This window comes from Hyperoodon ampullatus (assembly GCF_949752795.1).
Source record: "Hyperoodon ampullatus genome assembly, chromosome: 11".
NCBI classification, from domain to species: domain Eukaryota; kingdom Metazoa; phylum Chordata; class Mammalia; order Artiodactyla; family Ziphiidae; genus Hyperoodon; species Hyperoodon ampullatus.
In genome coordinates, this window is record NC_136924.1 from 34,820,969 (window position 1) to 34,835,408 (window position 14,440).

At 57.8% G+C, this 14,440-nt stretch overlaps 2 protein-coding genes across 3 annotated transcripts; both read left to right on the forward strand.

The window, feature by feature from the left end:
• The first annotated feature begins 1,696 nt into the window (after positions 1-1,696).
• Positions 1,697-4,911, forward strand: LGALS1 (galectin 1). Its single transcript, XM_079714393.1, has 4 exons — positions 1,697-1,779; positions 3,026-3,105; positions 4,226-4,397; positions 4,712-4,911. Exons 1-4 carry the CDS (start codon positions 1,771-1,773, stop codon positions 4,856-4,858), a joined length of 408 nt encoding a protein of 135 aa, XP_079570519.1. The 5' UTR covers positions 1,697-1,770; the 3' UTR covers positions 4,859-4,911.
• A 4,668-nt stretch (positions 4,912-9,579) lies between these two features.
• Positions 9,580-14,440, forward strand: NOL12 (nucleolar protein 12). 2 transcript variants are annotated; one of them, XM_079715638.1, is made up of 6 exons: positions 9,580-9,697; positions 11,237-11,342; positions 11,629-11,677; positions 12,200-12,395; positions 13,530-13,610; positions 14,017-14,440. In XM_079715638.1, the coding sequence occupies exons 1-6, from the start codon at positions 9,615-9,617 to the stop codon at positions 14,177-14,179; spliced, it is 678 nt and encodes a 225-aa protein (XP_079571764.1). In that variant the 5' UTR covers positions 9,580-9,614; the 3' UTR covers positions 14,180-14,440. The 2 variants fall into 2 exon arrangements, with proteins under 2 accessions (XP_079571764.1, XP_079571763.1); XM_079715637.1 differs by having other exon boundaries at positions 12,200-12,342; positions 13,513-13,610.

Sequence of the window (14,440 nt, forward strand, 5' to 3'; positions counted from 1 at the left end):
TAGGAGGAGGGATGAGGGGCTCGCAAGGGGTGCGACCCAACCTCTCTGGGCCTGCCTCTCAGCCCCCGGCAGCCCCTCTCCTCCTGTGCCAGCGTGGGTTTCAGTCATCTGGAGGAAGGTGGGGTCTGGGGAGGCAGTGCTGGGCAGGGCGGGTTTGCTCCAGATGTGAGTCACCCCCGGTCCACATCTTCCCTCTTCAGTGCTGGTGATTTCAGAAGGGGGACAGTGATGTGAAGGCGGTCCTGTTGATAACTCTCTTAGCAAGCCCCCCACCTCACCCAGTGGTCCCCACACTCCTCCTTCTACCTGGTTTCTGAGTGTGGGGTGAGCACCCCTCCAACCCACCTTCAACTCTGTTGCTGCAGTGATTTTCCCTGCAGCCTAAATCTGGCCTCAATACTCAGTCTTCCTATAACCTTCGGTGGCTCCCCAGCACCCTCAGATAAAACAATGCCCAAACCCCTCAGTGAGGCCCTTCATGATCCAGGTACCGCTGGCTTCCCACCCTTATGCCCCATCTTTCCCCAGCACACCCTAAACTCCAGCCATGCCCAGATGCTCACTGTTCCCCAGACTTGTGCCTTCTCATTTCTGAGCCTTTGCCCACGCTGGAATGCCAGTCCCTGCTTCTTCACCCATCCTTCAAGACCCACCTTCTTCCCATTCTGGACCATCCCACCAAGATGCTCGCTCATGACTTCCCTCAGAGCCTGCATCATGCTACTTCTTAATTAGGTTCATGGCCAGATTCTGCCCCAACAGTGGGCTACTTGAGAACAGGGACTGAGGGCTTCATCTTTGAATCCTCTGAGGCTAGCTCAGGGCCAGGCACATAGTAGGTACTCAGTAAAATATCTGCTAAACAGATGGGGAAAGGGAAAGCTGTGCCGGGTGTCAGAGGGAGAAATGTGAGGAGAGTGGATGGGGGTGCACAGAGCGGGGACCCCATCCCCTCATGGCCTGGCTCACCCTGGGCCCCCTCCCAGGCCTGACCCTCTCGGACAGGCCAGAGGCTGTCAGGCAGGGGCTTTTGGAGGATCCCCGGCAGACCCCTCGGGAGGGCAGAACGAAGCCTGAGGCCTGAGCCCTGAGCCTAGGCGGCAGCCTCAAGCCTGGCAACGGCCCAGCCTTTCTTTAGCGCTAGTGAGGAGCACGAGCAGCAGCCGCAATCTCTGCTTCCGGGGGAGGCCCGGAGGAGGCCCAGGCGGGGCCAGGGCTTTGTGGTTAATGGGTCCTGGGTCCTCTGCAGAGGCGCCCAGAGCGGGCCACGCCCTGGCCCCTGCCAGGGAGCAGCCTCACGAACCCCAGATCTAATTCTTGAAGGACACTGCACCTCCTCAGCCGCCTTCTACGGGGGACCCCCTGAGCTCAGATAGCTGGCCCTGGGCCTCTTCCAGCCAACTCTTGGGCCTAGCTCATCCTCAAACTATTTTCCACTGGCTTCCCCCATTCTTTGCCACAGCATAATTTTGGGAAGGGGTAAGAGAATGGGAGGTGGAGCCTGGACCTTGGGGGAGTGGCTAAGAAGGAATGGGGGGGTCTCCACTCTGATTGGTCATCTCTGCTCCAGAACTGGCTTCAAAATTCCATTGACTCCGCCTCCCGTGGCCCCCATCTCCCTTCTGAGTTACAATTGGCTCAGCGTCCAGGGGGCGGGACTCACCCGGGTCTGGTCCAGTTAAAAGGGTGGGAGCGGGCTGTGGCCCATCTCTCGGGTAGTCTTCAGACAGCTGGTCCCCAAGTCCCAGGAACATCCTCCTCTCCTCAATCATGGCTTGTGTGAGTATGGGGACCCCACCCCAAGGCCCACAGATGGCGTGGGGGCAGACAGCCAGGCAGAGTGAGGGCAGATCACGATCTGGGTTCTAGTTCTTGTGGCGTGGCCTTGAACAAGTGTCTTTTCTGGGCCTCAGTGGCCGTGTCTGTAAAATGGGGGTGGGCTCCATGCTTCCCCAAGGCCTTCTCTGGCTTAAGAATTTTCTGGATTCCTCCAGGGTCTGACAGCCAAGGGCTGACGTTCTGCAGCTCTCTGAGAAGTGGGAGTGGGAAGGGTGTGGCCGACTGGAGGTGGAGTGGGGCATTTTGAGGGCGCCCAGGCCCCTATCCCTTCCCCCTTCCCCCCAAAGAGCCTCCTGTCCCCTCCCCCCTGCAGCTGTCCCTGTCACTGGGCCAGGGCAGAGTCACCCTCTGCTCCAGAGCTGTAAAAGTCGCCAGGATCTGAGACAGGCTGCCGGGAGGGAGCCTGCCTGGGTTAGCCGAGGGCGGGTGATTCTGTCCAGGCTGGTCAGGTGGGGGCTGGGGGAATTCCCGCTCAACCATTCCTCCAAGCTGGGGGGTGGGGGCTGTGATAAAGGAGCAAGAAGGCAGCAAGAATCTTCTGCAGGCCCCTAGGGAAAGGATTCAAGTTTCTGGCAGGAGGAACCACTCACACCAGTGAAGCTTTGCGCTGGCTCTTGTTAACCCCGAGCCAGCCAGGTTGCAGGCTCCTGCCCTGGGCTGCTCTCCCTTCTTAGAGGGGTCTAGCTGTGCTCCTTAGGGGCCTCCTCTCCAGCCCCTGGCCCTCTCTGCACAGAGGAGCTTGAAGGGGATGGTGGGGGATGGCCCAGCCCCAGGCCTCTTCCTCTCCAGCAGAGGGGCAGACGCCTCACTCACCTTCCTTTGCCCCCAACTCGCAGTGTGACGCATTTGGAGCCTGGTCCTCTCCATCTATTCAATGAGGCGATGGAGCACAGCACTCCACCTCCCAGGCTACTCTGCATCTAAAATCCCCGGGCTAAACCGCAGAAACTTTTAGATCCTGTCTTCTAGAACCTCAGTCATGTTACAGACAAGAAACTGACCCAGTTGGGAGTAGGGACTTGCCCAGCAGCACACAAAGAAGGAGAGTCTAGAACTTGCAGCCGGGTTCCTGAGCCTTCGGGTCGGCCAGGTCAGAGCAGGCCTGGTCTTCCCGGCAGGGGGCACGACCTCCCACCCTCCCACCCTGCGTCCTCTAACCCGGCTGGGCGGGGTCTTGTCTGCGCAGGGTCTGGTCGCCAGCAACCTGAATCTCAAAGCTGGGGAGTGCCTCAGAGTGCGGGGCGAGGTGCCCCCGGACGCCAAGAGGTGAGGGGACGACGGCGGGGGCGGCGGGCGGCAGGGGCGGGGGCTGGAGCTCAAGGGTCCCGCCCCGCGTCTGGCAGGGGCGTGGCTGGCCGGGCCCGGCTCCTCCCTCCGGCGGGGCGGGGTTAATGTCGGCGGCTGCTGAGGCTACGTCTTCTGGGTGAGTCACTTCCTCCGCGGAGTCTGGACGCCCGCACCGTTGTCGCCCCCTTAAACTAAACCAGCTGCGGCCTCGTCATCTGCCTCGGCTGGCCTTCCCCTCCCCACTGCTGTGGGCGGGACCAGAGGCTGAGGGGGGCGGGGAGAGGGAATGAAAGGGTGTCACCCTCGCTGCCCGCCCTCTGAGGTCTGTGTATCCTGCGCTCTTCACTCTCGACTTTTCACTCCTTCGGTCCTTCCTTAACTCATCATTCATTCGGCCAGCTGGCCTAGTTTCTCCGCAGCCTTGTGAGCTTGGACCAGTCAACCAACCGCCTTGAGCCTCGTTTGTTAATCAGTTAATGGAGGGGGGAGGTTGTGTGGAGGTGAAATGCTGGGTCATCTCACACGTTGATGACCAGCTGACAGTATAAAGAGCCGCACGCTTCATATGCACTGCTCATGTCATTCTTTCTAAATCCTCAGAGGGAGGCCTTGCTGTTACCTCGACTCAGCAAATGTATTATTGTTATTCGTTCATCCGCCCCACGGTTACAGAGCACCTACTGTGTGTCACGCATCATGCTGCACACCAGAGATACAGAGATGGACAAGACAGACAGGACCCTTGCCCTCCCAGAGGTCACCATCTGGAGGGAGTCTCTGACCTTGACCAAACGGGCAGGGACACAAATTCATGTCTACAAGAGTCCTGGCTGTCAGCATAGCAAGGCCCTTAAGAGATACTTCCTGTGGAGCCCCCACTGTGCAGATATGGAAAGTGAGAACCAGATGGAGCAGGGACTTGCTCAAGGTCACACAGCAAGGAGGTGGCAGGGCACAGCTAGAATCCAGGTTTCCTTCCTCTTGGCTCCATGCGTTCCCCCGGTGAGGTCCATTCATGTGCACTGAGCGGCACAGACTGGTCTGTCTGAGGGGGCTGCAGCGGGCGGGGGCAGCCTCAAGCCCACCCGCTATCCCCTAGCTTCGTGCTGAACCTGGGCAAAGATGGCAACAACCTGTGCCTGCACTTCAACCCCCGCTTCAACGCGCATGGGGACACCAACACCATCGTGTGTAACAGCAAGGATGGCGGGGCCTGGGGGGCTGAGCAGCGGGAGTCCGTCTTCCCCTTCCAGCCTGGAAGTGTTGTGGAGGTGGGCTGGGGCCTGGGGTGGGGTCAGGGCCCTGGCTGGGCTGGGGCAGAGCTGGGTTGAGTGGCTAGAGACCTGGGCCCCACCCTGCCTCCCTCCCCTCCCTCCCCACCTCCCCTCCCTCCCGTCACCTGCTGTGTGATCCTCGGTGAGCATCATCCCCTCTCCCAACCTCAGGGCCTCACCATGAAGCGGGGCTGTTGTTAGGGCTACGTGAGGAAAGGGCTCTGGGGGGGCCTAGGACCTGCAGGCCGTGGCTGCAGGGCCGAGGCTCCCGCTATGGGGTCCACATGCTCACTACCCCTCTCCACGCCCAGGTGTGCGTCTCCTTCGACCAGGCAGACCTAACCATCCAGCTGCCTGGTGGATACGACTTCAAGTTCCCCAACCGCCTCAACCTGGAGGCCATCAACTACCTGGCGGCCGATGGCGACTTCAAGATCAAGTGCGTGGCCTTTGAGTGAAGCCAGCCGGCCCATGGCCCCCAATAAAGGCAGCTGCCTCTGCTCCCCCTGAACCAGCCTCCTGTGTGTGTGGGTGTGGAAGAGGAGGGTTCCGCCGACTCCCCCAGGCTCTGCCCCTCTTCACTTCCATTCACTGCCTCAGTGCATGCATACCTTTTTTTTTTGGCTGCACCGTGCGGCTTGTGGGATCTTAGTTCCCCGACCAGGGATCGAACCCGGGCCCATGGCAGTGAAAGCGCCAAATCCTAACCACTGGACCGGCAGGGAATTCCCTCGATGCATACCTCTTAAGTGCTAGTGACATCTTGTTCTCCTGGGTCCCCTGGGCTGAACAGAGAGCTCAATACACAGCGAGGGGCTCAGTGCTAAATAAGAGCCAGTCACTGCCCTCAAACAGCTCCCAACTCACTGGGCCCCAGCACACAGTAGATGCACAAAAGATGTTGAAATAAACGAAAACGGCAAGAGAGGCAAGGACAGACTGATTCATGCCATGGTATCTGGGGAGGTGGAAGGAATACCTGGGGCCCCTCTCATTTGTTTTCATGAACTAGAAAGAGATCTGGTTCAGACAGTGCAGGGAGACCAGCTGTGTGCCCCTGTGGGCCTTAACTGACCTCTCTGAGCCTCGGTTTATTCATTTATATGAGGGGGATGACAGCACGGAGACTACCGTGGGACTGTTGTGAGGATGAAATGACGTGCGTGATGGAGGATGAGTGTAGGGCCTGGCACAACGTACACACGCAGTGGATAGTGTTTCCCGTCGCTGCCGCACTACCTCTTGAGATCTTATCCCCCCAATCTGAAGGGGAGTAAACAGGCTCTGAGTGATGACTCCCTGGTCTCTACCAGGCCCAGCTGAGCCTTCTGGGGCTCCCCAGGCATCCCAGCTTTGTGGCGCCAGGCCGCACACCTCAGTGCTACAGTGTAAGGGCAACCAGGGTGCTAGTCTGGAAACTCGGGTTCTGTGGCCCTCCTCAGGACCCTCAACCCAACACAGGGAAGATGGGCTTGGGCGATGGCCCTGGCGCCACCTGCTGGCCCGTTTCTGTATAGGAGGAATTGGGGTCGGTGGCAGGATACGCCAGCCCCTGCAGAGAACCTACAAGTAGAGGCAGGTGGGCCGACTTGAAGCCCCGCCTTCAGGTTCTCAGACACCTCCTGCTGCACACAGCCTGTTCCCTGACGGAGAGTGCGGGAGACTCACTCTCCCTGAGATGAGCCCTCCATGAGCCTCTCCTCTGCTGGTTTCCAGAGGACGTGTTTTCCAAGACCAGCCAGGCTCCGTTACCTTGGAGGGCAATCACACTCACTTGTTGCAAGTGATGGGACATGAGCTGATAGCTGGGCAACGCTGCAGACCGACCACGCCCCTGCACCTTCTCCCTTCTGCTTCCTGCTGTAGGGCCTCCTATCTCCCTGGGAAACAGCCCCTGGGAACTGAGCCAATGTTCCAAGATGGCTTGGAATCAGGACCTCAGTAGGCACCCCCAACCCCCAAGGCAGTCTCCTGAGGTATGTCTTGGGTGGGAGCTTGGCAAATCTCACTCTCCAGGACAGCCAGCACTAGCTGTGGAACCCTGGGTAGGTCTCTTCCACCCCCAAGTCTGAGTTTCCTCATCCATAAAATGGGGGTCATTATTTTCACCTGGCCTTTTTGGGTGGGTGATTCCCATCTCAGTGGGTCTGCTGGAGGACACATCTCTATAAGAGGGCCAAGAAGGATGGAGTGCAAAGGCTGGGAGCTGCCATGAGCCACACTCGATCTCCAGGCCTTCCTGGGGCACCCGACTGGCCACCCAGAGAGAAACAGCTTTGGAAGTCTGGCTGTGGAGGGGCGCCCTCTGCTGGACATCAGAGAAAGTGTCTTCTTGACTGCCTTTCTCTGATCCCACTTATTCTCTCTACACTGGCGGAACTCAGCAATACTCCAGGACTGGGACTCCAACCAGGCAGAGGAAAGCCCTGGGGCAGATAAGGAGAGAGACCACTGGCAGTGGAGGAAAGAAATTGGGCTCGGAGTCAGACAGACTTGTGTCCAAACCCCAGCTCTATCACTGTGTGGCCTTGGAGCAGTTAATCAACCTCTCTGAACCTGTTTCCTCATCTATCAAATTGCATTAGTACTAGTATCCACCCTGTGCGGCCGCTGCAAGGATCAGCTGAGATAACGTAGAGAACTACACTGTGCCTAGCACATAGTAGGAGCTCCATAACTGTTGGTTCCCTTTGCCTCTTCTAAGACTCGGTGTGTCTCAAGAGCCTGTGAAACTGGGTCCAGAGAAACTAAGCAGAGTTCTGCCCTTAGACCACTCAAGCTTCACCCTCAGCACTTGCTCTTCTTGTCTGTGTGACCTTGGGTAAGTGACTGCACATCTCTGGGCCTCATTAAAATGGAACTCATACCTCAAAATAGATAATCGTGTAAAGAGCTAAATTAATGGCAGCTGCCGTTATTCTTCTGGCTCATCATCTACATCATCATTTCTGTTACGGAGAACGTACCACCTCTTGCTGTGCCTGGCACACAGCAGGTGCTCAATAAACATAAAAATAATGTCAAGGAGAAACTGACTTAAAAAGGGAAGTGTTTTAGACCATGAGTTGCAGTAAATGGCTCTCAAGCTTTTGGAATCTGGGTGGGGTTGCCAGTCCTGCATCTCTTTTCCTGGAGTAAAGGGGACCTGGAACTCCCAGGGAAGAGTTTGGAGCAACAGCACCTGCCCGAAGTGGCGGGCTTCACTCTGCCCTGGGAGCTTTCACAGATGTGACGTCCCTGAACCACTCGTGGGCTGGCAGCTCGGGCCCGGTGGGCTGTGAGGGCGGACTGTACAGAGCTCCCCACATGAGGTCCTGCATAAGCAGGTGTCTCCTTACTCCGTCCCCAGTCTCTGCGCCTGACTGGAAGCTCCGGGAGGGCAGAACCACTCCACACACAGGGCAGCAATTGAGGATGATGCTGCACACCACTTAATAATGGGGTGACTTTGCTTAAGTCACTTCTCTCTGAACCTCCACAGGAGGTGGCTCGCTGGGCATCTTTTTGGGGGGTATCACTGCATCCAAGGCAATGATTCCTCCCAGGAGGAGGGTGCCAAGGGTGGCATGGGACATGGCCACTAGGGGGTAGCAGAGGGGCAGAGGGGCAGTTGTTCATCACCCTGAAGCCCCCCGCTGTGCCCTGTATTTGAGGATAACTTCCTCTCAGTGCCCAACGTGGAATCCCCCAGGCGGAGGACCCTTGTGGAATGGGTTCAACATTCATGGAGAGATGTACCTACTGTGTGCCTAGCTCCTTTCAAAACTCATGGTCAGGGTCTGCATCTTGCCCTCCGGAGGGGGTGTGCTGCTACTGGGAGAGTGATCCCTCAGGCCAGCGCCCCAGGATGCTGGGCCATGAGGCCAGTGACCCAGGTCAAGTCTCAGCTTTACCAAAGAACAGCAGTGTAACCCTGGACAAGTCGCTTCCCCTCTCTGAGATAACAGTTGCCTTCTCTGCGTGCCTGGCACACAGTAGGCACTCAATATGTGTGTGCTTACTTGCTCTCTGGGCTCCAGTCACTTGTCAAAGAAGAGCATTGGGTCCTGAGAGTCTGTTATCTGCACTCTCGGACTGTTCTGTGGTCACCTCCTCTGGGAAGCCTTCCACACTGGAAGAGCCAACCCTGAGCTCCTCCAGTCCCCCATGCATCTCACAGCAGAGGTGTCATCCCCTGGACTATAATGATCATTGACCCTGTGGACCCGAGAGTCCTTAAAGGCAAGGGCAGCAGCTTGTCTGCAGTACCCAGCACAGATGAGTCAAGAATGGGGGATTCAGGCTCACAATCCCAGCTACTAAAATTCCCCTTCAGGTGTTTTACTTACTGCCTTCACATTCGTGCCCTCCTTTTTAGTAGAGGATGTGTTACTACATCCCAACTCCATACTTGGGGAACTGAGGCACAGACAGGGGTGATGGCTTGTGTAGCAAACACATGTGTGGCATGTGTTATGTTATACATACACGCTACATAACACACTTATCCCTCACAATCAGGGTTCTCAAAATTTGGTCTGTGGACCAGCAACATCAGCATCACCTGAGAACTTGCCTGAAGTGCAAATTCTGGGGCTCACTCCAGAACTGCTGAATCAGAAACTCTGGGGTGGGCCCAAGCGATCTGGGTTTCAGCAAACCCTCCAGGGGATTCTGATGCACTCCAACGTTTGGAAACCACTGCCTTACAATACCTACCAAGTCACTATGATCAGTCCTCTTTTACAAACAGGGTGATTGAGGCACAGTGAAGGCAACTGGTCCAGGACCATACAGCTGTAACTGGGGTACCAGGATTCTAATCCAGGTAGTTTGGCTCCAGAAACGTGCTCTTGGAGACCACCACGGAGTTGACATCCAAATCAAAAGAAGGATCAGCAATCTTTGGCCATTCACTAATAACTCTGTATTGAGCACCTACTATGTGCAAGGCACCGTGCTAGGCGCTGGGACCTCTGGGTCTCGCTCTCACCGTTGTTAGTCTAAGAGAGGGAGTGGGGCTGGGAGTCGCGGGGGTGGGTTGGGGAGGGCAGAAATCTTGCCTGTTACAGTCAGAAGAGGGGGACGGGGAGACGGGCTGGGCGGCCCCTTTAAAAGGCGGGGCCTGACGAGCGGAACTGCGGGGCGTCTCTGCGGGGCACTTCCGGGAGGCTGGAAGCGCTACGCCCGGAAGTGTCAGGTGAGAGGGAGCCGCGCCGCCGAGGCCTCACCGCTATGGGCCGCAACAAGAAGAAGAAGCGAGATGGCGACGGCCGGCGGCCGCGGCTCATTTTGAGCTTCGACGAGGAGAAGCGGCGGTGAGTGTCAAGGCTGGACCGTATCCTCTTCGGGCCGCCGGGCAAGGCTAAGGCCAGGTCCGCTGGCACACGCTCACGCGGAGGGCCCTTCCGGTCCCGCCCTCTGGGCGTGGTGCGAAGCTCCCGCGGAAGGAAGCGGGCGCTCTGGGCCCCCAGCCCAGAGGAATGGAATCGTCCGCCCCGCCCTTACTTCTCCTTTCGGCTCCCCAACCTGCCTAGCGTTGCTCTACGCGCCGCCCGAGAGCGGAGAGCTCGGGTCTCCGAGCGGTGGCTTCGACCTCTGTAGCTCAGCCCGGCGGCCCCGCACACAGCCGACTCAGCTGTTTTTGATGAACGATGAGTGAATGAAACGAGTGGCTTAAATTCATTTATTCACCAGGCGATTACTAAGCTCCTTCGGGGTGTGCGCGCCAGGCCTCGGGATCCCTGAGTCGGACCCCTAAGCCTTAGCGTCCGGCCCATCACATGTCCCCCATTCAGAGTGCCACCTGGGCATATGGTAGTGGGTCAGTGAAAAGCCTAGCGTTGGGCCCCGGAACAGATGGGAATGGTGCAGCAAGCTCTAGAGAGATGAGAGGGGCTGAGATCAGATAGGGGGAGGGAGGGGAATGCTGAAGCATCATCAAGAAACTCAGGGTGGGACTTCCCTGTTGGCGCAGTGGTTAAGAATCCGCCTGCCAATGCAGAGGACATGGATTCGAGCCCTGGTCCGGGAAGATCCCACATGCCGCGGAGCAACTAAGCCCGTGAGCCACAACCACTGAGCGTGCGCTCTGGAGACTGCGAGCCACAACTACTGAGCCTGCGTGCCACAACTACTGAAGCCCACGCGCCTAGAGCCCGTGCTGCATAACAAGAGAAGCCACTGCAATGAGAAACCCACGCACCGCAACGAAGAGTAGTCCCCACTCGCCTCAACTAGAGAAAACCCGCGCGCAGCAACGAAGACCCAATGCAGCCAAAAATAATAAATAAATAAATAATAAAAAGAAACTCAGGGTGGCATCAACACAACTTACAGATGAGTCCAGGGGCGGGGTCCTGGGCAAATGGGGGGTTGGTCCAATGGAGAGTTCGTGGAGGTCTGGGTGAGGGTGGCCTTGAAAGCCCCACTAGAAGTGGCTTAATTCACTGAATAATGGAGTTTGCCAGAGAAGAAGGGATCCTCACCTGTTCTAGGTTCAAAGGCCCTCAGCCTGTGCCCACCACCTGGCCCTGTTGCTGGCAGCTGAGAGCCCTGGAGGGTAGTGAGTGGAGAGAGGCAGCATCTCCCTCTCTTTCGCTAACCTTACACTCTCTGTGACCTTGGACAAGTAACCTTGCCTCTGTGCCTCAGTGTCTCCCATCTGTAAAATGGGGATGGGTACCTACTACTCAGGTTGCTATGAGGATTACATGAGTTAACGTGTACATTTTTGGAATGGTGCTTGGCACACGGTGAGTGCAGTATTAGGTTTTTTTTCTTTTTTTTTTTTCTCTTTGTGGAGCAAGCTCTTCTTTCCTTGTATCCTGACTTTCTTTCTTGCCTCTCTGCTGTAGGGAGTACCTGACAGGCTTCCACAAGCGGAAAGTGGAGCGGAAGAAGGCAGCCATTGAGGAGATCAAGAAGCGGCTCAAGGAGGAGCAGAAGAAGCTCCGGGAGGAGGTGCAGAGGGAGAGGGCAGGAGGGTGCCTCTGACTCCCAAGGGACTTGCAGCCTCGATGGCCCGAAAAGGGGCGCCTGCAGGGATGAGGGGAGGTGTGGGCAGGCCTGGGGAGCAGTTTATACAGATAGAGACACTGTGGGCCCAGGACTGGGGAAGGTTTAGGGTGAGATCTCCTGGTCTTTCTCTTCAAGTCATGGTCTTACTCACCCTGGAGGTGAGCAGTGCCTCTGCCTGAGGTTGGGCTGAGAGGCCATACTCACCATGTTCCCTTCCCTTTGGTTTCAGCGCCACCAGGAATACTTGAAGATGCTGGCAGAGAGAGAGGAGGCGCTGGGTAATCCCATCCTTGGCCTGTTCTGGAGAATAGCCAACAGGCTGAGTTTATTTATCCCTTGGTGGGTGTGAGGGCTGCACAGAAGCTGACGTCCCTTGTTTTAGGGGTCTTGGTGGTGACCTGGCAGCCAGGGGTAGTCCTCTGCTGTCCCTAAATGTCAGTGGATCAGAGACCAGGAGGAGATCCAAACCTCTTGGTAAACCGATCATGAGCAGAAAGGCCAGCTTCTGAGGCCTGGAGGGACTGGGGGTGGAGGGGTAGGGGAAGCAGCAGCTCCTGGTGTGGCTCCAGCTTTGTCCTGGGGGGGACCAGGGGGTCTCAGGTCTCCCTGGAGCATGAAGGGAAGAGTTGGGGGTCATTTACAGCATTTGCAGGCCAGGCTCTGGAGCTGGGGGCTTCCTGGATGCCCTCTGATAGAGCAGGGGGGCCACTGCACTCCAGGGCTGGGGGCAGGGGGCGGTGGCTGGAGCCTGCTTACTTGTGCCCTGGGGCTGAGGCCTGGCTCTGTGCCCACCTGCACAGAGGAGGCAGACGAACTGGACCGGCTGGTGACAGCAAAGACAGAGCCGGTGCAGTACGACCACCTCAACCACACGGTCACCGTGACCACCATCAGCAACCTGGACCTCTCAGCGGCCCGGCTGCTCGGACTGCCCCCGCCTGAGGTGGGTCTCCCTCGCAGCCCCAGGGAAGAAGGGACACAGGGGCAGCCTGGCTGGCCAGGGGGTCACTAAGTGTGGGTCCATGTCATAGGATTCCAGCTTCCCTGGTGGCGCAGTGGTTGAGAGTCCGCCTGCCGATGCAGGGGACACGGGTTCGTGCCCCAGTCCGGGAGGATCCCACATGCCGCGGAGCGGCTGGGTCCGTGTGCCATGGCCGCTGAGCCTGCGTGTCCGGAGCCTGTGCTCCACAACGGGAGAGGCCACAACAGTGAGAGGCCCGCATACCACAAAAAAAAAAAAAAAAAAAAAAAAAAAGGTCTTTCCTCTGGGGCACCCTCCAGGGCCTGGACAAAAGCCCCGAGCCTGGGGCTTCAGAGGCCCGCTCCACCACTAGTGGCTGTGGGAACCTGGGCAGGTCTCTCTGCCTTGTCTGCTTCCCTTCACCACTACCTTGGGGTCACTGATGATAGCAGCTGCCTCGTGGGGTCGCTGTGGAGGATAAAAGTAGTCGATCCACTAGAAGCCCTTGAGAGAGCGGTTGATTGTGATCACTCCCACTGCACGGTATGTCTCTGTGCCCTGATCTGTGGGGTGTGAGTCATAGCAAGTTCCAAGCAGCATTTTTTTTTTTAAAGAAAAGGAACATAATATCATTGAAAATATCAGAAAGCATCACAGCAAGTGCTGTCTTACGAAACGTTTGTTTCAGTTAAACTTGTGTTTGGGTCGCGTAGGGGTTTATATGCGTGTGCACGTACAGTCACCAGGTAAACCACAGCCCCGAGCATGGGTTACGGTGTCCTTAAGTTCGAGGGCCACCGCTTTATCACATCCTTTCTGAGCTCACACTCACCTTGTATTTGGTGCTTATTCTTCTGTAAGGTTTGATGCAAAGACCAGTCTCGTCTCCATCTTAGAGTTCGTTCATTTGTGAGCGTTTGAGTGTGTCCACTGTAGGCTGTGGTGGTGGAGGACTTTGGAATCCAGCTCTGCCCGTGTCATCCCTGCTTTAGGGCACACGTGGCCTTTCCACCCACGGCCTTCTCTGAGCCCCGGCCCAGGGGAGGGAGGCGGCAGGTCATGCCCCCGTGCGACAGAGCTGCAACTGCTCAGGGTGCCCAGGCCCCTCGACCCACCGCTCCCTGTGACCGTCCTTTTCCTGTGCTTCTTTAGCAAGGGGCTGGGCACAGGTCTGAGGAGGAGGCGTCGTCCGCGGAGAAGCCGACCAGAGCCTTACCCAGGAAGTCCAGAGACCCTCTGCTGTCCCAGCGGTGAGCCCTGGCCTGTCCTCCCCTGTGAGCCTGCTGCTGTGGCTGGCATTGTGAGGGTGCCTGTGGTGGGTGGTGTGGGGCACGTGTGGGGCCCTGGGCAGCCCTCTGCTCTGCTTGTCAAGTGGTCCTCAGCCTCCCTCACTGCCCCCTACCTCCACCCTCTGAGAATGTCTGACCCTGGGTACCCCTAGTGCCTGGGGTAAGGGCCTTTCTTGCTGTGAGCTGAGGAGCTGGCAGGCCCTCTGGGGACAGAGCGTGCTGCCTTTGGAATGGCGTCCATGGCCTGTCCTAACTTCCCCTACATGAACTGGGCCGTCAGTCACCCCCCTGCCCAAACTTCCACCCGCACCCTGTTCCCCAGGGTAGACTGAGGCCCGAGCCTCACCAGCCTTCCGCCCTCCCACAGGATCTCCTCTCTCACGGCCTCGCTGCACGCGCACAGGCGCAAGGTCAAGAGGAAACATCCCAGCCGGGCCCAGAACTCCACCAAGAAGCCCCCAAGCGCCACTCGTACCAGTAAGGCCCAGCGCCGCCGGCTGACAGGCCAAGCCCGGCACAGCGGGGATTGAGCCCTGAGACCCAGGCCGTGCCCCAGCCTTGGCTGCAAGGACCTGTCCTGTCCCAGCTTGGCTGTCCCGTAAGCCAGCCTGCACCCAGGCGCTGACTCCCCAGCCCAAACTTGGGAGGCCAGCATCTCTCTGGCCTGGGGCTTGGACTCTAGCCGACGTAGGCGGCTGAGAGCTGGCCTCCACCAGGGGGAGCCTCCAGGGTCATGTTTGGGGCATCTTCCCAAATGTATACCCCACCGAACCTTGATTACATTTGTGAAA

Excerpts from the sequence above, each read along its gene's own strand:
- LGALS1 (XM_079714393.1), top strand. Across the intron at positions 3,106-4,225 it reads GTGCCCCCGGACGCCAAGAG|CTTCGTGCTGAACCTGGGCA; the intron begins GTGAGGGGACGA and ends GCTATCCCCTAG. Across the intron at positions 4,398-4,711 it reads AGCCTGGAAGTGTTGTGGAG|GTGTGCGTCTCCTTCGACCA; the intron begins GTGGGCTGGGGC and ends CTCCACGCCCAG.
- NOL12 (XM_079715638.1), top strand. The coding sequence starts at position 9,615 with ATGGGCCGCAACAAGAAGAAGAAGCGAGATGGCGACGGCCGGCGGCCG. Across the intron at positions 11,343-11,628 it reads AGAAGAAGCTCCGGGAGGAG|CGCCACCAGGAATACTTGAA; the intron begins GTGCAGAGGGAG and ends CTTTGGTTTCAG. Across the intron at positions 11,678-12,199 it reads AGAGAGAGAGGAGGCGCTGG|AGGAGGCAGACGAACTGGAC; the intron begins GTAATCCCATCC and ends CCACCTGCACAG.